This window comes from Chiloscyllium plagiosum, unplaced genomic scaffold (genome assembly GCF_037043375.1).
Source record: "Chiloscyllium plagiosum isolate Xiang-an unplaced genomic scaffold, Cpla_swu_hap1 HiC_scaffold_26, whole genome shotgun sequence".
Classification (NCBI taxonomy): domain Eukaryota; kingdom Metazoa; phylum Chordata; class Chondrichthyes; order Orectolobiformes; family Hemiscylliidae; genus Chiloscyllium; species Chiloscyllium plagiosum.
The window spans coordinates 1,859,483-1,883,909 of record NW_028270164.1 but is presented as its reverse complement, the minus strand read 5'-3'; the positions used below and the strand labels follow the sequence as shown (position 1 = coordinate 1,883,909).

The 24,427-nt window shown below is 43.7% G+C and overlaps 1 protein-coding gene across 8 annotated transcripts in view; it reads right to left on the bottom strand.

The window, feature by feature from the left end:
- Positions 1–24,427, bottom strand: part of foxp4 (forkhead box P4) — a 396,512-nt gene that overhangs the window by 158,349 nt on the left and 213,736 nt on the right. For 4 of the 8 annotated variants that reach the window (XM_087973402.1, XM_087973403.1, XM_087973404.1 and 1 more), the window contains exon 4: positions 3,673–3,753. The exons of 3 other annotated variants lie outside the window; for them this stretch is intronic. In XM_087973402.1, the coding sequence (XP_087829528.1) occupies positions 3,673–3,753 (81 nt within the window). The remainder of the gene's footprint in view (positions 1–3,672; positions 3,754–24,427) is intronic. One more of the 8 variants, XM_043716312.2, reaches the window with a different exon arrangement.

Below are 24,427 nucleotides of genomic sequence, written 5' to 3'. Positions count from 1 at the left end.
ATTTGCTCTTAATAGCAAATTAATGTGGTTTCTACAATGGAATGGCCTTAGTAATATTCTGATATAATTTCATTTCCTATAGCTGCCACTTCCACTGAAATCAGCACAATTAAACTGAAGAATTTCTGTGAAGGAAGTTTCTGAAATTTTCCCACTGTGGGACATAACCTCACAAAGATCTCTCCCCAGCTGCTAAAGCGGTGTGTCTGCTGTTTGATTAGATGAATGCTGCCAATTGGAAAAATTCCCAGGCTGTGGTCTGTCCCACCCAACTCTTATTCTCCTTTTGAAATAACAAGTGATAAGGAATCTCCAGTTCTTCACCAACCAACCTTGACGGTGAGCTCAGATCTAGTCTACTATAAACGTATACACACTGTACAGTAAAAAGCTGATGAAAGGAGGACTGGGATAGTCTAGGAATCAAAAAAAGGATTTACACGTGGAGGCAGGGGCCATTGCTGAGGTAGTAAATAAACATTTTTTATCCAGGAGGGAGACCAAATTTGCAGTGAGATTGTGAGATATGAGATACTAAAAATTATTCACGAGATGGTGTTAGATAGGCTGGCTGTGTTTCAAGTTGATAAGATGCTAGGATTGAATGAGATGCATTGAAGAATACTGGAAGTAAAAGTTGTGGGGATGTTAGCTCCAACCTTCCAATCCTCTTTCGAGCAGAGTGAGAGATAACTGGAGAATTCTAAAGGTTACATCCTTGTTAAAAAAAGTTTGTGAGGGGTAATACTGGCAAAAACAGGCCAGTCAATTTAAATCTCAGTTATTGGAAAGCTTTTAGAAATAATAATCTCAGACAAAAATTGATAAAGTGTTGCACAACAGGCTTGTCAGCAAATTAGAAGCCCATGTAATTAAAGGAAGGGAGAGGGTCAGCGGGGATACAACGTTGGGGCAAATCACTGGAAACAGAATGGTGACAAATGGTTGGTTTTTGAATTGGAGAAAGGTACATTATAAGGCACTTCAGGGGTTAGTATAATACCCTGTGCTCCTCACTGTAACATTCTGATATATCCCACATAGCTGACCGTAACAGTTGGGTGCATCAGTCAGGGGTAAATGTAGACTAATAGGGTAGGGGAATGGATCTGGGTGGGATGCTCTTTGGAGGGTTGCTGTGGACTTGTTGGGCAAAATGGCCTGTTTCACAATGTAGGGATTCTATGATTCTATGATGAACACCCTGATATATCCCACACCCTTCATTGTAACACCCTGATATACCCTACATCCCTCACTGTAACACTCTGACATATCCCACACACCTCATTGTATCTCACCATAATACTCTGCTATATCCCATACCCATCACTATACCACTCTGATATATCTCACACTCCTCACTGTATCAGTCTGATATATTCTACATGTCTCACTGTTACACTCTGATATATCTCAAACTCCTCACTGTATCAGTCTATTATATTCTACATGTCTTACTGTAACACTCTGACATATCCCACACACCTCATCGTATCTCACCATAATACTCTGCTAAATCCCATACCCATCACTGTACCACTCTGATATATCTCATACTCCTCACTGTATCAGTCTGATATATTCTACGTGTCTCACTGTAACACTCTGTTATCGCCAACACCTCTCACGGTATCACCTTAATACACTCCATAATGCACTTTCTGTCCATATTTTTTGTTCCGCATGTATTTCTTTGCCTCTGATATCTAGATTCCAAACCCATATACACTATGCAGGCCATCCTGAGATTAGTTTGAAATTGCCAGTGAACATAGAGCATAGAACAGTACAGCACAGTACAGGCCCTTCAGCCCTTGGTGTTATGCCAATCTTTTATCCTACTCTAAGATCAGACTAATCAACATATCCTTCATTTTACTATCATCCTGGGCCTATCCAAGCATAGCTTAGATGTCTCTAATGTCTCTGACTCTACTATGACTGCTGACAGTGCATTCCACGCTCCCACCACTCTCTGTGTAAAGAACCTACCTCTCCCCTAAACCTTCCTCTAATCACCTTAAAATTATGCCCCCTTGTGATAGACATTTCCGCCCTGGGAAAAAATCTTGGGTTATCTACTCTATCTATGCCTCTCATCCTCTTGTTCACCTCGATCAAGTCACCTTTCATCCTTCTTCACTCCAATGAGAAAAGCCTTAGCTCCCAACGTTTCTTCATAAGACATGCCCTCCAATCCAGGCAGCATCCTGGTGAATCTCCTCTGCACCCTCTCTAAAGCTTCCACATCCTTCCTATAATGAGGCAACCAGAACTGAACACAATACCCCAAGTGTGGTCTAACCAGGGCTCTATAGAGCTGCAGAATAAACTCATAGCTCTTAAACACAGTCCCCTGCTAATGAAAGCCAACACACCATATGTCTCCTTAACAACCCTATGAAATTGGGTAGAAACTTTGAGGGATCTATGGACATGGACCCTAAGATCTCTCTGTTCCTCCACACTGCCACGAATCCTGCCTTTAGCCCTGTATTCTGCATTCAATCTTGATCTTCCAAAGTGAATGACTTCACACTTTTCCAGGTTGAACTCCACCTGCCACTTATCAGCCTGTCAATGTCCCTTTTCAAATTCAAATACATGTGAGCTGGTGCCTCACAATTTCCTGTGATTTTTGCTGATACAATCTGGAAATACAACAGGAAATGAAGCCATGCTTTTTTGCTTGGCTACATGGTGTTCTACCAACCAATGTCAATGCTGAGCACACAGTTTTGGGTCTTGTTATATGGTTTTCTACGTTAGTGAGCCTGGACTGTCCCACAGCTGTGAGCAAAACATCTACAGCATCTCTGTATTTTTAAACATTAACCTGTCCAGAGTTGTTACTACACAGCTCTGGAGCAGGTGGGTCTTGGTAGAGGAATTGAGTTCCGGAGTACTGAGGTCGTGTTGCAGTTGTATAAGACTCTGGTGCGGCCGCATCTGGAGTATTGTGTGCAGTTTTGGTCGCCATACTATAGGAAGGATGTGGAGGCACTGGAACGGGTGCAGAGGAGGTTTACCAGGATGTCGCCTGGTATGGTAGAAAGATCGTATGAGGAAAGGCTGAGGCACTTGGGGTTGTTTTCATTGGAGAAAAGAAGGTTTAGGGGTGACTTGATAGAGGTGTACAAGATGATTAGGGGTTTAGATAGGGTCGACAGTGAGAATCTTTTTCCACGTATGGAGTCAGCTATTACAAGGGGGCATAGCTTTAAATTAAGGGGGGGTAGGTATAGGACAGATGTTAGGGGTAGGTTCTTTACTCAGCGAGTCGTGAGTTCATGGAATGCCCTGCCAGTAGCAGTGGTGGACTCTCCCTAATTATGGGCATTTAAGCGGGCATTGGATAGGCATATGGAGGATAGTGGGCTAGTGTAGGTTAGGTGGGCTTGGATCGGCGCAACATCGAGGGCCGAAGGGCCTGTACTGCGCTGTATTCTTCTATGTTCTATGAACCCAGGCCTCCTGACTCAGAGATAGGGACACTACTACTGCACAACAAGAAACCTCTCTGCAGTGTCTCTCAACACTTTCCCAGGACATTGCAAAATATTTCCCGAGAGTAATTGATTCATTGACAGATGAACACTGTCAAATTGTCAAGACATTTCAAATAACACAGGGAATCAGCAGGAAGCTTGAGTGGTGTAATGTCCCTACCTCTGACCCAGGAGATACAGCTCGTCTCACCTGCTCCAGAGGTGTGTAATGACATCTCGGAATAGGTTGGTTAGGAAAGTCCTAAAACGAAATGAGATTTCCTAACATTGTCCATAACTATCATCAGAATGATAATGAGAAATAAAACAAAAACTATTATACAATTATGAACATTTAAATACAGTATCATTACTATCCATTGTAAAATGCCGGCTTCCTCTATTTAAAAATAAAAGCACTTAAATATCAGTTACTGTTAGGATGCAATTGTCAATTTATTCACAATTCTGCTTCATTAAATGTTAGTGATAATTCACCAGCTCAAAATCTGTGTTTTCTTTGGTTGAGGAAGAAATATTGACTTCCACTGTTGTTCAGAATGGCGCAGGGGTGGTCTCCACCAGAATCACCAGCTTCAGTGTTTGGCTGAATTCTCACTGCGGGGCATGAAGTGACAATCTCCAATTTCAGAGGGACAGTGTGAGCTGCAGAATGACAATGTCAGTGTGAGGAGTGTGCCCCTTGGTGCTGTGTGGAACAACATTCTGCTCTCTCTGCCCTTTTGTGATTGAGGTTTAAAGAGTACCGTACTCAGGGCTGGGTTTCCATGTGTTAACACCCCAGTCTGACCCGAAATCAAACTGGCTGCCTCCTCCACGGTCTCACAGAAAAAGAACAGGGAAACAAAAGAACGACACTGAGACAAAAGCTCCAATCTCCTAATTGTTTGAAGCAGGAAACTAATTAGCAGGACTAATTACCGTGTTAATTTTTAGCAGATTGAACAGAGTATCTGGCTCAAGTTGACTGCTCTATTTGACTAGTCCTTAAGTAGAAAGAATTTGTTAAATATTTTACTAAAGCCTCACTGATTTAATTTGCTTTTTATTCCATTGTGTGTTGTCCTTTATTTGAAAGGTTTGTAAGAATATTTTCTGCATCTGTTGCCTATCGGGCTCAGTTCTTTTGCCGAGCTGTTGTTTCATCTGGTTTGAAGGAGATTGTCACTTCTGTATCATCCTCCATTTTCCCAGAATAATTCCTGCTCCCATCTTACCCTTACCAGGTCACAGGGAAATGAGTTCCCAATCCCCTTCCTGACAGAATAGGCTGCATCTGGGGCCATGAACACTGCTGAAGGGGTTCAGGAAGGGAACTCTGGAGCAGAGGGTCTGGGTTGGAGGGGGAGCAGCTGAAGACGTGGCTGAATATGGTGTGGAGATTAAAATCAGGCATGTGCAAGAGATCAGAATAAGGAATGCTAGGAGGAGGGAAGGATTGCAATTCGGGAGACTGAGTGGGGCATTGGACAGACTGGAGACAGCTTGAGGAGGGTTCAAAGGAGTGGGTGCACAGGATCAAAGCCCAAATACGCTGCCCCACATTGCAGCATTGAAACAAAACATGCTGGAAGTCACAGTGGGTCATCCGTGGATGCTGCCTGACCTGCTGTGATTTCCAGCATTTTTTGTTTTTAGTACAGATGCCAGCATCTGCAGTAGTTTGATCCCAGTGCAACATTCAACATGTCATAAACCTGATGTACAGTCTACCTCATCCACCCTACAGACATACTGAGCAGCCCCTCTCCCCATTTCCATTGAACCAATTGGACACCTGTCCAAGACTGTGCCATACCATTGATACCCCTCTCCTGAACCAAGCCCATTGGGATCAGACTCCTCGCTGCCTGGCGAACCCAAACATACCCCATCACCCTTCTCCTGATAACTCTCAATCTCAGGGCACTAGGTTTATTAAGGGAAGGTCCTGTTTGACCAAAGTTTGGTCAAAGATTTTGAGGAGATAACCAGGAGTGTTGATGAGGGTGATGCATTTAATGTGGTCTACATGGACTTTACAGGCATTGAAACAATGGGTACAAAGGCACTTTCTCCATTAGTAGAGGGGTCTGAAACCAGGAAGCATTGATATAAGGTACAAGATAGATGGCTGTAAGGCTGGTGTGAATCTGGAACTTGCTGCCTGAAAGGGTCAGAAACTCTTGTGACATTTGAGTAATATTTAGATATTCACTTGTATTGCCACATTCTCAAGGACTATGGGCCAGGAGCTGGAAAATGGGATCAGTGTTGTCAGATTGTTGTTGAGAAGCATGGATACAATAGGACAGGACTCTGTCTGTGTTATAAAGGTCTATGTGTCCACCAGGCAGAACTCAAGCTCCTGTTGGACAGCCAGTGGCTGAGTCCTGCTAGGCTGAGCCTCTAGAGGAGAGGTCTTGCTGTGTCACAATCACTGATCTGGGGAACATGGGACAATAGTATCTTAGCAAACTAAAGTACACGACTTGGTCCAGATCAGAAAATTACAGCTTAATGGCATAAAATATCGGATGGTTGATTGCACCAGATTAGAGAGATTCCCAAATGGTCCTTGTGCCTTTGCAACACAACAGTGAATAAAACTTAATCCTGCAATATTCCTGATTGCTATTCTTTGATCCCAAGGAAAAATCATATGAATGTGCCCAACCATCCAAGGGTCCTCGGGCAGCGTTTTTCAAACCCACTCCATCTAGAAGGACAAGGGCAGCAGATACATGGGAACACCATCCCCTGCAGTGTTCCCTCCAAGCCACTCACCATCCTGACTTGGAAAATATATTGTTCTTTCTTCAGTGTCGCTGGGTGAAAATCCTGGAATTCCCTCCCTAAGGGACATTATGGGTTTACCTACAGCACATGGACTGCAGCGGTTCAAGTGGGCTGTTCACCCCCACCTTCCTCTTGAGTGTGTTCACTCCAAGACAAGCTGAATCTGCTTCAATTACAACACAAAGTGTTTCTCAGTGTTTATTGTCCACTGAATATTTGTTCCTTTATAACTGAGTAGCCTTTGGAAACTGATATAAAAACACTGATACATCTTCATATGTTGAGGGAAAAAGGCAATGGGATCATATTTTAACCAGAGGCTTCTGAATGTTGAAAATTACCAGAAGAGGGGTAAAGGAAATGGTTCGTTTTACAAGGTCAAAATTTTCCTTTTGAGACAGGCAGTAAATTATGATATTTAAGTCATATGATGATTGATATGATGCCATTCAATGCTGCTTTTTCTGGATTACTGTGTAATTAGCGCATGCTCTTCGATTCTGAATGAAATAAGCCCTGAAGGAGGCAGCTGTGATTCAGTGTTGGCAATTCAATAATTATGGCTTTTACCTGCTCCAATAATTGTATGCCATAAGAAATTATTGGCCAGATTAATAATCTTTAATCATTCACATTTGCTTGCTCTGTCTTTCTCTTACAGTCACTGCAGCCTATCTTTCACAAGCTCACAGACATCTTCTGCTGTAATTCTCACACACAATACTCCGCACTGATGACTTTCCCAACATTTAACCCTTTGTAAAATTGGTTTTTACTTCCCAAAATAAAATTGAATTCCTGAAAAATTACCTAAATCTGTAAATGTTTGCATGTTTTTGTTTGATTGTATGTGACATGAGTGTGCATATGAGTGTGAATCTGAGTGAAAGCAAGTGCATACCTGTGAGAACATGTCTGTGTGTATAAATGTGTGAGTAGTGACTGGTACAAGTGTGGGTACGAATAGTGTTTGAGTGAGTGTTGGTACAAGTTGGTACGAGAGTGTGAATATGAGTACCATTTGAGTGTGTATTGACATGAGTGTGAGTATGAGTAGTGTCTGAGTTTTTGTCGGTACGAGTGTAAGTAGTGTCTGAACGTGAGTGTGAGCAGTATCTGAGTGTATATTGCTCAGAGTGTGAGTGTTATAGTCAGTTAAATGCAGGGTCACCAGGTTGAACATTGACTGACTGAAATATGTCTGACCTACTCACTCCGTTTTCCAGGTGTGTGAGGTTTTGACGGGATGTTGATGGATCTCATTGACTGGCCCATCTAGCCTGGGCCTTGCATCACCCAAAGAGGTGAAGAAGCATTGCTAATCCTTTAGCCACATTGTTAATCTATGTGGCCAACCCTGTTCTACTCTGTCCCTCACACTGAACATTGGATGGCACTATTATTGAAAACATCCTGTGTCACTCTGATGGGTATCCCACTTCTTGGAACATTCATCCAAAGTAGCCATTTCATCTGTCTTTGTTTCTGAATGTTAGTCAACAATGAGGGTGCAACCTCAGATTTCTCAGTTTGCATCACTTGCACAGCAATAAACCTTTTCCAACAATTCTGTGTAATACAAGCTGCATTGTTCTAGATTCTGTTCAATGGTCTTGAAATGTTGACCACATGCCTTGCATATGCCCTTATCTGGAAATGTTCCTTTATTCACAATTTTACACAAGTTAATATTACCAATATCTCACACAAAATTATAAAGGAATGTAGTTTGCAGTCTCAATAGCTTAGCAATCCTGAGGTCCATGGGTTGGAATCTCAGCATTGCGTTGCTGAAATTTGAGTTATATAAAATATGGAATAATGACAACCACATAACCACTGTCAATTGTTGGAAAAAACCTCTCTAGGTCACTAATGTCCTCTAGAGAAGGAAACTGCCCACCTTACCTGGTCTGACCTACATGTGACTCCAGACCCACAGCAATGAACTGTCCTCTGGGCATTTGGGAACAGGCAATAAATGTTAGTAAAGCCCATGTCCAATAAATAAATAAAGTGGTTTGTTCATTCACAAATAGACTAGCTTTATGGCTTAGAATGAGATTATTCGCCCTATTGAGTTCATGCTAACATTCTGATCTCTGACCTTAACAACAAATTTCAGATAAATCTCATTTTTAATGCAACAAAGTGAGCGAGATGTGTAACCTGATAACAGTGAATTCACAGGGTTGGAAATAGCTATTAAGATAGGTCCAGAGTTAAATTTTAAGGAGCATCTTAAAGGGGGTCCATCGAGGCAGAAAAATGGAAAGATGAAGAAAAGGAATTTCAGAGTTTAAGACCCATGCAGCTGAAGGTCTGGCTTTCCATTGAACCATAGAATCCCTTCAGTGTACATTCGGCCAATCGAATCCACAATGACCCTCCAAAGTCTATCCCACCCAGACTCAACCCCCACCATATCCCTGTAACTCTGCATTTCCCATGACAAAATCCACCTAACCTGCACATCCCTGGACTGTGGGAGGAAACCAGGGCACCTGGAGGAAACCCACGCAGACACAGGGAGAATGTGCAAACTCCACATGTTCGCCCAAGGCTGGAAATAACTCAGGTCCCTGGCACTGTGAGGCTGCAGTGCTAACCATTCAGCCACCGTGCCACCCCTCAATTTTGATGCTGAAAGGATTTAAATGAGGGAATACAGGAAACCAGAATAAGTGAGGCGCAGAAGCTCATGAAACTGGAGGAGATTTCAGAGATAGGGAGAGTGTAGTGAAAGGAGGAGGTTACAGAAGTAGGGAAGGGTTTGCGGCTGGAAGACGTGACAGAGATAGGGAGGATTGTGGAGGTTAGAGAAGGTGTCAGAGACATTGAAATTCAAGGCCCTGAAGGGATCTGAAAACAAGGGCTAGAATTTTAAAATTGCCTTTTGTATTGCAGTATATCACCTGTCCACGTTCCATCTCAGGCTGACCTGTTTACATTGAATAGAATGGTCTGGGCTACAATCTTGCTGTTTCTCTCTCCCTGCCTGTTCCAGTCTCCCCTGGTCCCTCTCCAATCTGTCAGTCCTAATGCTGTTAGTTTCCTCATCTCTGCCTACAAAACTATCTTTAAAAAAAGATTCAGAATTGACCAAAAAAAACGAGGGGTGGGAAAAAGACAGCAAGAAATGAAAAAGAAAAAAATCAAGAACTGTGAATGATTTTTTAAAAAGCCCAATATCCATTTCAGGTTTAAATAGGAGAAAGAAATGTTTTCAATCTCCCTGGTTCTGCTCTACCTAAAACAAGTAATCCAGTCTTTAGTACCTAACTGTTGCAACAGTTGCAGACTTGCCAACTTTAAGGGCATTTAACTGGCCATTGGGTAGGCATATAGATGAAAATGGAATAGTGTAGGTTAGATGGGCTTCAGATTGGTTCCACATGTCGGCACAACATCGAGGGCCGAAGGGCCTGTACTGCGTGTAATGTTCTATATTCTAACTGTAAAACACAGAGCAATATACCTGAATGTAAACATGCTCTTGTAAAACTAAGGGGTCCATGCTGTCAACTTGCTATTTTCAGAGCTCACTCAGCCTTATCAGGATCTGTTCAGTGGGATTACTTGTTGTTAGCTCATAGATAAATGAATGCTTTAGGTTTACCCTGTGTCCAAGGTATGAAAAGTTCAAATAGAAAATGCAACTATTCTCCCTTGACTACATTGGAGAACTGCACCTCTTTTCTTTATTGATATTTTACATAAACATTGTCACAGGTATTACTGCAGCTTGTTTCTTATCTGATTTGCGAACTCTACATGGTTATTGCTATCAAAAAAGTCATGTTGCTGGAGCTTTTCATCCTGGACACATCAGGACAAATGCAAGAATACTAAGTTTTTATCAACTTGTGACAACTTATACAACAGGAGAAAAGGATGCTGATTGGATGGTAGGTTGACCTGATTGGCTGATATATTATCATAGAGATAACAACAAGGATCTATAGGCTCCTGGTAATTGGGAAAGGCACAAGGCTTGAAGATACTCCTTTCATTTCCAGAAAGCAGGGCTCCCTGCAGCTGGAAGAAGTCATTTTTGGCAAATAAACGAGCCATCGTGAAAGCTTGTCTGTAACGTACTCAGAATTGTTCAGCAGGTGCAATCCAATTGCAAAGTCACATCTAACAATTTATTTTGGATTTTGCAAGCTTGGGCTGGTTGAGAGTAGTCTGTACTCCACCAAATGTTGAACAACTAAAATAACACAATCTTTTGATTAGAGCAGCCAATTTCTTGGTTGTAGATCCTATGCACCTGGCATCACCCTGGGACTGAAATACTTGACAGAAAATTCTGAATGAATACTCTGTTCCTCATGATGGCTCTTTCTGAGTGTCCATTATACACAATTGCTATCCAACTGAAAACCAAAGGACAGGACTCCGGTTATTGTCAGGTGACATTGGGTGTGCTTTTTGATGACTTTGAAGGAAGGTTTCAGTGCCATAGTGCATGCTCCCATCCTGAGAAACAGCTTCTATAACTGATTGGGCTGCCCCCACCCCACTCTCCCATATAGAGTAGAAATACTCAGCAAAAAGTGCCCTTTCACCACCAACACTCAGTCTGATGCTGTACTATTGGGTGAAGGGGGGGGGGGGGGGGGGGGGAGTGGGGAGGGAACAAGGACAAAACAAAAAATCTGAAAGAGGACACTGAGACAGTCCATGAGGAGTTCTAATCATTGGCAGAGAGTCTGTGCCAAGCTATAGTGGGTTCACAGTGGAAAACATTGACAGAAATACCAATGGTACAAGGCAACACTGACAAGGTGAATACAGGTCAAAGGTTTGAAAACTGGAGGTGAGAGAAGGATGCTCATCAACAGAACTGTCTTGTGTTAAGCTGAGATGTGACAGGGATTTGAAGAATCTCCCAGTTGAATGATCTTTAATAGAAATTGTCCCAGTCCTTACGATGGCCTCTGCTCACTGCTAATTCCTGATTGTCTTGATCTGAGAGTGATCTGATCCCAGACACACAGACTGATCAGAGCTGGCCACTGACCTGCAATACAGGTGTCAGCACAACTACTACACACAGGAAGAACTCATAATCCAATCGCCACTAAGAAGGCAGCACGATGGCACAGTGGTTAGCACTGCTGCCTCACAGTGCCAGAGACCTGGGTTCAATTCCCACCTCAGGTAACTGTCTGTGTCGAGTTTGCACATTCTCTGCCTCTGGTTGCCTCCCACAGTCTAAAGATGTGCCATTTAGGTAAATTGGCCATGCTAAATTGCCTGTAGTATCAGGTGAAGGGGTAAATGTAGGGGAATGGGTCTGGGTGGGTTGCTCTTTGGAGGGTCGGTGTGGACCTGTTAGGCCGAAGAGCCTGTTTCCACACTGTAAGTAATCTAATAATAAAAAAAACAGCTGAGATCTCCTGCTCCTGGACAGAGAGAAGCTGCTGATGGCAGGTACTGCGCCCAGTTACAAGGAAACTGACATTAATTCAAAGATAAAATGTTCCTCCCTGGGTTTTATTTTATTAACAACAAGTTTCTCATGCCATCCAAGCTCACACTTGGACCATCAGACACGAAGACCACACCTCCCGGTTAATTATTCCCTAATTACTGCATCGTTTCACTGATGGTGCTGGGATTCATAATTAAGGAAGCTACACAGGACGCTTAACTCTTTTAAAGGCCGATTCAATGTGTACTCCCCCCGTGGATCAATCTGAAGATTTTATACTGAACAGCTTTCAGGTTTTTTGCTTTGGAAAGCTAACCTCACATGCAAAGGATTTCTGACAAGCTGAACAAGTGACACTGATCGAGAGAATCAGAAACTCGGACTGTGATTTGATAAGGAATGTAGACAGCTAGTGAATGTTGTGGTTGGCCATTGGGAATGGGCACGGCATGGAGTGGAATGGGGTGTTCCTCAAGTACCTTCTCAAATGAAGGCAAAATACTGCAGATGCCGCAAATCTGAAACAAGTACAAAAAACATTGGAGAAACTCTGCAGAAATTCTCCAGTTCTGAAGAAGTGTGATACCAGGGTGGAAAGTTAATGCTGTTTTTCTCTCTCCACAAGTGCTGCTAGGTCTGCTGTGATTTGGCAGCATCCTCTATATTTTCTCCAGTAATCTGTTCGCTTCAATCCCTCTGAGTTCTCAGTTCCCCTGTTCTCAGGAGAAGTCGATCCAGAGACAGAAATGATCCAGGATGGTTCGTGATAAAAGGAAAAAAAAAATTATTTGTGGATCAGGGAGCAGGTGTGGGATGCTGGGAGTTAATGCTTTGGTCAGGAGACAGTTGATCATTGGCAGTTAATACATGAAAAGAATTTACCTCTTTCACAATTACAGGATGTCTCTAAAGATGTTACAGCCAATCTAATTCTTTTCAAGCGTAGTCATTCTCAGAATGCAGGAAAAAAGACAGCCAATTTATGCACAGCATGACCCCACAAAAGACACTGTTAAAATGACCATTCACTGATAGAATCTTAGAATCGGAAATGTGTTGCTGGAAAAGCGCAGCAGGTCAGGCAGCATCCAGGGAACAGGAGAATCGACGTTTCTGGCATAAGCCCTTCTTCAGGCTTATGCCCGAAACGTCGATTCTCCTGTTCCCTGGATGCTGCCTGACCTGCTGCGCTTTTCCAGCAACGCATTTCCAGCTCTGATCTCCAGCATCTGCAGACCTCACTTTCTCCTCAGAATCTTAGAAACATATAGCATGGAAACTGGCCCTTTGGACCGACATGTCTATGCTGACTAATAAACATCAAACTATACTAATCCAGTTTATCTGCATTTTGTCCATAATCGACATTCCTCTGACATTTTAAGAGCTTGCCAAGATGCTTTTTAAATATTAAGAGAGTCCCTGCCTCCACCCCCCTATCAGGCAGCACACTCCAAATTTCTACTGCCCTCTGGGTGAAAAACAAAATTCCTTCAGATCAAAAATTGCCTTGCACCAATCAGGATTAAATTCCATCTGCCATTGCTCTGCCCAATTTACCAGCTGATCAACATCAGACTGTAGCCTGAGACCATCGTCCTCAATATCAACAATGCCCACCAATTCACATCATGGGTCAACTACAAACTATCTTTCCACCAAACACTTTTTCCCATCTATTTGAAATTCAATGTTGGATCCAGTTTGCCAACTTTCCTTGGGTCCCATGGGTTCTTACGTTTTGGATCAGCCTTCCATGTGGGATCTAATCAAAGATCGAACTGAAGTCCATGTAAACCACATCACCTGCACGCCCCTCATCAATATATTTAGTCACCGTTTTAAAAATATCAACTAAGTTAGTCAGACAGGAACTCCATCAAACAAATCCATGCTGAATATCCCTGAACAATTCCCCTCTTTTCAAGTGTTAATTATTTCTATCCCTCAGAATTTTTGCAACAGTTTTCCGATCACTGACGCCAGACTAATTGGTCCATAATTACCAGGCCTTTCCCTCCTGCTATTCTTGAGAAATATTTGGGTCGGGACATCAGAGTAATGTCAAGGGATTTGACATGGGATATGCTCCTGGTTAATGCTATAACCACAAGAGATCATCTCTAACAGTGCAACACTGTGTCCTGCTGGAGCTTGGAGTAAACCACATATCACATATGGACACACTATGAACAGATTAGTGGAGTGCTATCTATTTAGGCAAGATAAACAGCTAAAAGCAATTTTCAACAAATGGCAATAGGGAGGGTCAGTGCTGAGGGAGTGCCGCACTGTCAGAGGGTCAGTGCTGAAGGAGTGCCGCACTGTCAGAGGGTCAGTGCTGAAGGAGTGCTGCACTGTCAGAGGGTCAGTGCTGAGGGAGTGCCACACTGTTGGACGGTCAGTGCTGAGGGAGTGCCACACTGTCAGAAGGTCAGTGCTGAGGGAGTGCCGCACTGTCAGAGGGTCAGTGCTAGGGAGTGCCACACTGTCGGAGGGTCAGTGCTGAGGAAGTACTGCACTGTCAGAGGGTCAGTGCTGAGGGAGTGCCGCACTGTCGGAGGGTCAGTGCTGAAGGAGTGCCGCACTGTCGGAGGGTCAGTGCTGAGGGAGTGCTGCATTATCGGAGGGTCAGTGCGGAGGGAGTGCCACACTGTCGGGGGTCAGTGCTGAGGGAGTGGACACTGTCGGAGGGTCAGTGTTGAGGGAGTGTCGCACTCTCCGATCAAGTACCTCTCAAGCACTGTTCAGGTAATGCACTGTTAAAGATTTATTCTTACCAATTTCACTGGATCAGGTATTTTGGTTCCTTATGACTTTACAATTTGGGGGAAGTATTGTGTGCAAACTGTCTGCTGTCACAGTGACAACAGTTCAAAAGTGTTTCATTGGCTGGAGAATGTCTTGGGATATCTTGAGGTGGTAAAAGTTGCTACAGAAATGCAGCTTTCCATCTTCTTGGAGCATGGCAGCTCCAACTTTTTGACAGCTTAATGCAGCTTGGAATAACCTTTGACTTCTGAAAACTGCGTCAGTTTGTTTTTGAACAAAACCCTGGCTGTTTGAGAATTTCAGGTGTCTCATGAACAATGTGCTTCTTTCTACTCAGCGCTCCAAATACCCTCCCCTGAATGGGAGCGTGAGGCACTTTTGCATTTTGGTCCTGTCCCTGGGATTTGGCAGGCTGTTAGCTCTCTCCATACTGTCCACTTCAATGTTTGACCAACTCCTAAACTCAGATACAAGGCACTCTTAGCACAAAGAAAATATATCAGCAGCATATAGGGTGAGATGCCAGGCTCCTATGATCTCCAGGAATGATTTGGAGATGCTGGTGTTGGACTTGGGTGTACAATGTTAAAAATCGCACAACACCAAGTTATAGTCCAACAGGTTTATTTGGAAGCACTAGCTTTCGGAGCACTGCTCCTCCATCAGGTAGCTGTGAATTACACAATTGTAAGACACGTAATTTATAGCAAAAGTTTATAGTGTGATGTAACTGAAATTATACATTGAAAAATATCTTGATTGTTTGTTAAGTTTCTCATCTCAAAGGGAAGACATGCCAGAGTTGAGGCCCATTGATAAGACACCAAGCAATAAATAGGACTGAGAATACCTCAAAGCAGAGACTCGCTGAGTGTTTAACAGAGGCTGCAGTCTGAATGACAATTTTAACTTCTGTGAAATCAATGTTGTTTTAAACCCTGTTGTCAGACAGTTGCCCATAAACGGTGCTGAGAACAGGATTATTGATCAGGAAATCAGAAACTACTCAGCCTTTGTGAAAACATTTGCAAAAATGCACAGTAGCTCACATCACTGTTGAGGATGGCGATGCAAGGGTGTGACTGATTGTCATTGTCTGATGGCTGATGCTGACATTTTCTGTCTGCAATCCAGTTTATCAATATGCTTCCTTAATCTGGAGATCACTTCATATACAACTGTAGGAGTTCACCTCAAATCATTTGCAGTTTTTGGGAAGTCAGTGAGTGCGTGCAGGCTTGTCGACTACAGGAGATGTCATCATCAAACTCAACAGTGCACAAATGGCCAGTTACACAGGTGTGGGTCTGCAGTCACACGACAGCCAGACCAGTAAGTTTCCTTCCCTAAAGGACGTTAGTGAACCAGATGGACTTTTCCAAAAATCAGCAACAGGTTCATGGTCATCACTCGACTCTTAGTTCTAGATTTTTAAAAATTGAATTCAAATTCCACCATCTGCCGTGGCAGGATTTGAACCTGGGTCGCTGGAATAATACATCTAGTGACAGTACCACAAGGCCATCACTTTCTCCTGCTCCTAACCACTCAATGCCAATTAAACCATCCCCAGTGTTACCACATTCCTTCCATTCTGTAAAGTAACATGATGCAGCTTTTGTTATTCACCTTTAGGGATGTGGGCATTGCTGGCTGGACCAGCATTTATTGCCCTGTCCCAAGTTGCCTTTGAGAAAGTGGTGGTGAGTTGCCTTTTTGAACTGATGCAGTCTACGTGCTGTAGGTAGTCTCAGGATATCCTTGGGCAGGGAATTCCAGGATTTTAACCCAGCAACAGTGCAGGAACAACAATATATTTCCAAGGCAGGATGGCGAGTGACTTAGACAGGAACTTGCAGGGGGTATGTCTGTAAGTGGTCATGGGTTTAGAAGGTGCTGTCTAAGGAGCCTTGGTGCATTACTTCAGTGCACCTTGTAAGTAGTACAGACAGCTGCAGAGCCTCAGTGGGGGAGGGAGTGGATGCTTGTTAAACTGTATTCTGATTTGACAGTAAGGTTGTTATCATCAATTAATGATCTGACTGATCCTCAGACAAGGAGGCAGCAGATTCTAATAGTCACAGTCAGGGACATCCCTGCCCCTGTTTGTCAGATCAGTAAATGTTACAGATCCACTCAAACCACTTCCAGCTTTGCAATCCCAACCACAAGCCTCTCAACACATTAACCACTAATTAAATTTGTAATTCTAGATCGCCTTCAACAAAGACTTCAGTAATCAACAATAATTCCTGCCATACTCCACTAAGCACATTCAGTCTCTACCCATCACGTAATGTGTGGACTAACCCATGCTCTAGCATGTTACAGTTCACTCAGAGAGTCTAAAATGCTGCACTAACATGCACACACGATACTGCGCAGTGTGGAGCCTCCGATTTCTTTCCATCTCCCAGCTGACCAGGGGTCTCTCTCACTCATGGGACCTGCCATTGGCATGATGGATAGAGTTGCATGTTGGTCTGCAATCTGGCCACAATATGAACAGACCTTCCATGAGCATCAGGTTTTGGGTGAAAGATTGAACCACAAGCTTCTCTCTGAGAGACAGGATATAACTGCTGTGTCACAAGACCTCCAGCAAGTCTCCGGTACCACATGATATTGAAAAAATCCCTCCCTTGGCTTGAGGCCATTCTCGCCCATCATTAATTGCCTTCAAGAAGATGCTGGTGAGCTGCTGGCCATATCCCATCCTTCACAAACTCAACACAATCTATCAGTTCACAACCTCTGTTCATTAAAAAAAAATTCAACTTGGAACAGGCAATAAACTGCAACCATTCAAATATCCATGGAATAAATGCTTTACCAAATGGCCAAAGATTGATCATACGGAATGATAGGATTAAAGAGAGAAACGGGATAAAATAGGAGAGAAGAGTGAGGGGAAGCTGGCTAAAATAGTAAATGACATGAGTTTAGGGATGGGTGTTATCAAGAATAAACAAGGGGATGCAGATGGATGTAGATAGATTCAATAAATCTACAAATGTCTGGCAGAAGGAGGGTCAGTGCTGAGGGAGTTCCGCACTATTGGAGGATCAGTGCTGAGAGAGTGCTGCACTGTCTGAGGGTCAGTGCTGAGGGAGTGCCGCACTGTTGGAGGGTCAGTGCTGAGGGAGTGCTGTACTGTTGGAGGGTCAGTGCTGAGGGAGTGTTGCACTGTCGGAGGGTCAGTTCTGAGGGAGGGCTGCACTGTCGGAGGGTCAGTGCTGAGGGAGTGTCGCACGGTTGGAGGGTCAGTGCTGAGGGAGTGCATCACTGTTGGAGGGTCAGTGCTGAAGGAGTGCCGCACTGTTGGAGGGTCAGTGCTGAGGGACTGTTGCACTGTCAGAGGGTCAGTGCTGAGGGAGTGCCACACTGTTGGAGGGTCAGTGCTGAAGGAGTGCCGCACTGTCTGAGGGTCAGTGCTGAGGGACTGCTGCACTGTCTGAGGGTCAGTGCTGAAGAAGTGCCACACTTTCAGAAGGTCAGTACTGAGGGTGTGCCGCACAGTCTGAGGGTCAGTACTGAGGGAGTGCTGCACTGTTGGAGGGTAAATATATGCACTCAGCAAATGTAAAGTCCTGAACACCCGGCTGCCACTGCCCAGATCCAATCTCCCATTAGGGGCCAGGAGCTGTTTCACAGATTCAAACCCACAGGGAGAAGGGAGAGAGTGCTAAAGGGAGACGAAGTGAGAGAGAGAGCACGCAGGAAAGGGAAGAGTAGAAAGTGTATGGGAAAGGGAAGAGGTGAGAGAGAGAAAGAGAGACAACGGAAAGACAGAGTGCTGAACGTGGACACAGCCAGCTGATGGGAGTGGCCCGTGTGTGATCTGCAGTGAGTATTTGGAGCAATTACTCTGCTAAATGTTTGGGTATGGTCTATAGATATGATGGTTTAATTTTGCGGAGAGGTGCTGGAATTAGTGGGTATTTTTACTGACAGCTGTTAATATTTTGTGTAGAGATTAGCAGTTATAGTGTATAAGGTAAAGAGGGAAAAGATTTTCTGAATTATATCCAGAAAAACTTTTCAGATGAATCACTTTCCAATAATGAAGTGAGCTTTGTTCAATGTAATTCTGGGGAACAAGTTGGGTCAAGTGCCGATTATGAAATATTCAGGGAATCATTATCGTTGTATTGTAAGGTCTTGACGGGCTGAATGGCCTCCTGCTGCCCCTCTATCTTTTAATTGGCTGTGAAAAAAAGCTGTTGAAGAATCTAGAGTAAAAATAAAAAACTGCGGGAGGGACAACATCAATTGGGGAAAGAATGGATGTGTATTGGAGCACTGGGCTGCTTTTCAAGAGGAGATTGCACAGGGAAGACTGAAGACCATTCCCCTAAAGAACAAAATGGAGGACAGAAAAGGACAGAGCTTCCTGGGTGAGCAAAGATAAAGAATGAGATAAAACAGCAACACTTTATATGTTACACATCTCCAGTTAAAAGGCCAAGTGAGAACCAGACTGAATATAAACAGTTAACAGTAGATTCCCAGATCAGGAAATTCAGACAGGAAGATTTACAAAAGATATCCAGTAGAGAAAACAATCTGCATAACACTAATATCAAAAGGCCAGGGGCAAGAGCACTATGTTCATAATCGCCCCCATTTCGTCAGGGAATTTCTGACATACAAAGCTGCACCCTATGTCAAGGTGACAATTTCAAAATGCCTTTGATGTCCCACAGGATGGATTAACCTGTGACAAAGCTCCCCACTCAGCCTCATAAAGTAATGCTATCTCAGCTGCTCAAAGGTCAGTTTCATGGAAGATCTCAAAGGTAGTTAGAAGGGCAAAGGGTGAGTAAGGGAGTTCAGAGCTTGGGACCCACACAGCTAAAGTCACGGCCACTAACAGGCGCAATCAGAATTGACAAGATTCCAGAACCTGGAGGAGCACAAACCTCTCGAGGCTGGGAGGGCAAAGGTAATGGAGAGATTTAAAATCAAGGTGTACAAATGGGCTTACTACAGGCTGTGCCTACAGGAGGCAGTGTGTAACCAGCGGGAATAGCATGAAGTGGGGGGTAATAGATGGGTTTGTGTTGTACAGGCCTCTAATGGTGGGTAAAAAGCTTATGTATCATGGGTCAGGATATTTTGGGTATGGGTGTAACAGTAGGTAATGGGGTGCAAAACAAGAGTTTAATCCACTGATGCCTGGTCTGCCCCCCTTGGTCTCCACAAGGTGCTGCTAATCTTAGTCACATCTATAAGGATAAGAAGTAACCTCATCTGTAACAAGCCGCAGTTAATTAGTCTTTAACAGTTACCATCGTGATCACAAATATGTAGGAATATGGAGAAGAGTAAAAGTGTGGGGCAGGGGAATGGGTGAACATACTGAAAAACTCCTGAAGCCACTGAAACTATCAGCGAATGTTCACATCAGTTTAAAGTCTTTGAAGGAGAAGAAGGGTAACACGTCAGTGTGGCTGACTCGGACAGTAGCTAAAAGAAGCCACGTGTCACAGCTTTGTCCAGTTTATTTTTTCCACTTTAGCCAAACCGCTAACGTAGTTGACTCAGGAATCACTGCAGATGGCAGTATTTGGCTCAAAACAATAGTCTCTTTATAATACTTTCACTGCCAAGTGAGCCCGCAGCCAGGATTCCTCACCCAAAAAAAAAGATGCTCCCACACACATGAAACAGATACACAGACAGACACACACACACACACACACACACACACACATACACACTCAATTATCCTGGAGGTGCGGTGCTTTAAATCAGAACTCGCTGAACAGGCAAAAGAAAAGTTCAGACTGAAAAGCCAAGTGAAGCACAGCTTACAAAATTCATTGTGTAAACAACAGAAAGACCGAGTAACTGGTGAAGTGAAGCCTTTAAAAAATGTTGCTTTCTTTCCGCGCCCCCAGATAAGTTGTGACAGTCAGAGTGAAAGGTCAGAGGTTGTTTTTCACACCCATGTGAAAGACAATAGCAGCACTCAGAATTCACAGCTTCTCTTCGATATATCTGCCCGCCTGGTTGTTTTCTTTGTAAAGTTCTGCATCTGGTTTCGACCTTGGCGAGAATCTCATGACGCCCTCAGCACATTGATCATTGTCAGCCCCTTGCCAAAAATCTGTGACTACATCTTTCTGAAGTAAAATATAACAACGATGTGCCTTCATGGAGTACCTCTAACATAAGCCAGTGTCCCACAACTCACTACCAGGAGGGATTGGTTAAGGTACATTGGAGGGGCAGCTGGGTAAAAGGAATAAAAGGTCAGGTTGATTGGATTAGATGAAATAGGTTGGGGAAAAGCTTCACCTGTATCAGTGCACCTTGAAGCTTTATCAGATTGTGCCACAAAATAGAGACAACCCCACACTAAAGACAATAATTAGTTAACTGTTGCCCTGGAGGAAGATGACTTTTTATTTCTTCATGGGATGTGGGAGTCGCTGGCTGGGCCTATCCCTAATTGCCCCTTTGTGAAGGTGGGGGTAAGCTGCCTTCTTGAACCACTGCAGTCCACGTGCTGTGGGTTAACCCACAATGCTGTTAGGGAGGGAATTCCAGGATTTTGACACAGAGATAGTGAAGGAATGGTGATATATTTCCAAGAAAGAATGGTGAGTGGCTTGGAGGGGAACTTGCTGTCCTTGTCCTTCTAGATGGAAGTGGTCGTGGGTTTGGAAGAACACGTAAAAGACTTGAAAGAGGAAAGTTCCATAGCTGATGAAGCAATAAGAGAATTGGTTTAGTTACTTAAGAATAGGAGTAGGCCATTCATCGCATTGGGTTCACTAGATGCAATCTCTCAAACCAAAGAAGAGAGATGGGTAGCAAGTAGTGAACCTCAGAATACAACTCCTCACATTCAGATAGCTATAAACTAGGCTACCATCAGAGAAACACCATGAGAGTTTGGTGGACAGTAATTGACTTCTAGCTGAATTTGGGAGTCATTGTGAGATATATAATTGCAGGAGTTTACAGACACAGGTGAGTTCTGACAGAAGTGTTGCCAACCCTGCATGACTCTGCTGGAGTCTCCAATACAGAAAGATTAACCTCCAGCATAACATGACAGCGAAACTCAGAGACAAATGACGGGGTTTACGCAAAAGTGTTTTTATTTCATGTCTTTTAACATTTCGGTTCATTAGGTGTCAGGATGGTGAGGAGTTTGTCTGTATTGGTTGGACAGTCTCCGTAACCCTCCAAGATACCTACATTTCTTCAATTCTGGTTCATGACCATGTCTTTAGCCGTCTAACTCTGAAGCCAAGTATATCCCAACTGGATAAGGAGGTGGGGAATTAGTAGGCTCCATATAAACCACCCCTTGAGCACCAAGTCTAGTATTAAAGGAAACTGGAATTACTGATGAGAATTTCCAGTAACAAAAATCAAATCTCAGGTATCAGTTGGAGACAGAAACCATTTCCTTTCTGACTCTTGTATTTCTCTCTTTTAATATTTACAAAATAATAGACAAGGTGTTTGAGATTCTCATGGGAAGGGGGCTGTGATCTGTACGTCAGCACCTGATTTCTTCTCAGTCATGGTCAGTCTAATCCAATAGCACCAGCTTGTGCCACTGCCTCAGCTGACAGAGTGACCATTCAGCCCAAAGCTCTCCATGTTTGCCCTGCTCATGGGCCTTCTCCCACCATCCATTACTTCAGTTAGAAAACTTTTTGCCTTCTCTTCATTTTGCTTTTGGACCTGGTTGGAATCTAATTCTTCTCCTTCTTTCTCTGGTGTTCCTCTGTTTCCTTCTCCATCCTGAAATCCCAATGGTTCAGGAATTGGACTGTTGTGGCCAGTATACCTGAGCTCCCCTCGTCACCACTGTTCTCAGTGAGCTTGACAGCAAAGCAACATTGAGCTGAAGGGTGATGCACAGTATTGGCAAGAGAGAGTGAGTGGCATTGGAGGGACTTGAAACTCTTTATTAAAAGGTTCTTTATATCATTACATTCCAATTTATCTGTGGTCAGTTTAATTGCTAGTTAATGTGCAAATGCAGTAATTGGTGAGGCAGAGATACCATGTTCTGGAGGACAGATGCTAATTGTCCAGAAACTTGTGGTGAATCACTGAATCTCTTAAACATCATGTGTTACTCCTCCCTGTCAGCATCTACACCATAAAGAATTGCCCCAAGCTGAACACTGAGGGTTTGCTCTTCAAAGGACACAGAAGAAGGGCTTATGCCCGAAACGTCGATTCTCCTGTTCCCTGGATGCTGCCTGACCTGCTGCGCTTTTCCAGCAACACATTTCCAGCTCTGATCTCCAGCATCTGCAGACCTCACTTTCTCCTCACAGTACAACCATTAGCCCCCTCTCAGACAGGAGCATTGGTATCAGGAAAGGTATCAGAGGTTAAGCTAGAGACTGTTTGTGATTGTCCATCAATGATGATTCAGGCCTCTCTCTGTAACACTAGTATCCACTTTCAGCATTTGCGTGGAGCATTGAGATTACAACATTCACTGAGTTTTATTTTTATTTGTTTTAACTGGAAATCTTTGGTTTTTCTGTTTTTTTTAAACTTTACAGACAGTGACAGCACTTCCTTCCTGAGCTAACTGGAAAACATGCTTAACAAGCAAGTCTCTTACTAATTCGAGTCCCCAAGGAACTTCCCCTGAAGAGAAAGACAGACTGAAACAGTGAGGATGGGCTCTTTTCCTTCAAAACATTTATTCTTATTTTTAATTGTATAACATTAATAGTGTGGATTTGAGTCTCCCTTATCCAATCACCACTGATGTGACTCTGGCTATAAATCAATCCAATAGAGAGACTTTTATTGTTTTCTCTTTCTTTAGTTTAAACAGATGAGCAGCTGGTATTGAATGGTGAAAAGTAAGGAGCTCATATCTATGTTTGTTCCTCCACTGTTGGGTGAACCCTGTTGATCAGGATGCCAATTGGAGTTGGACAATAAGGAGCAGAGGGGCCAGACGCCCCCCTCACACTTTCCGGACATGAGCACGGGCTGTGAGCCAGTGTGATCGACTATCGGGACAGCACATCACCCTCTCTGTACCTGGCTTCACATACACACTCACACACACTCTCACACATACACACTCACACACACGCATCTCACACACATACTCACACACACACATGCACACTCATATACACTCATACACATTCTCACATACAGACACAAACACTCTCACACACACGCACTCATACACACTCACACATACTCTCACACACAGACACATACACTCTCACACGCGCACACACTCTCACACACACGCATACCCACACACACTCATACACACACATAGACACACACACTCACACGCACACACTCTCTCACACACACACAATCTTTCTCATACACGCATTCTCTCCCTCACACACACACATGTGCACACATGTTAAAAACACACACATAACTCCACAGTCCCACACTCACCACACACACATGTAAGCAGACCCATGCAGTTACACACACACAGAGTCTCTCACACACACATATACACACACACCCACAGACATTGCACACACACACATACATTTACACATGTAAAAAGACAGACGCCCCCCCTCACACTTTCCGGACAGGAGCACGGCTGTGAGCCAGTGTGATCGACTATCGGGACAGCACATCACCCTCTCTGTACCTGGCTTCACATACACTCTCTCACACACATACACACTCACACACACTCTCACACACATACACACTCACACACACTCTCACACACAAACACATACACTCTCTCACACAAACACACATGCAACTCACATACACTCACACACACACACGCGCACTCGTACACACTCATACACATTCTCACATACAGACACAAACACTCTCACGCACTCATACACACTCACACACACAGACACATACACTCGCACACACACTCACACACACGCACACCCACACACACTCATACACACATAGACACACA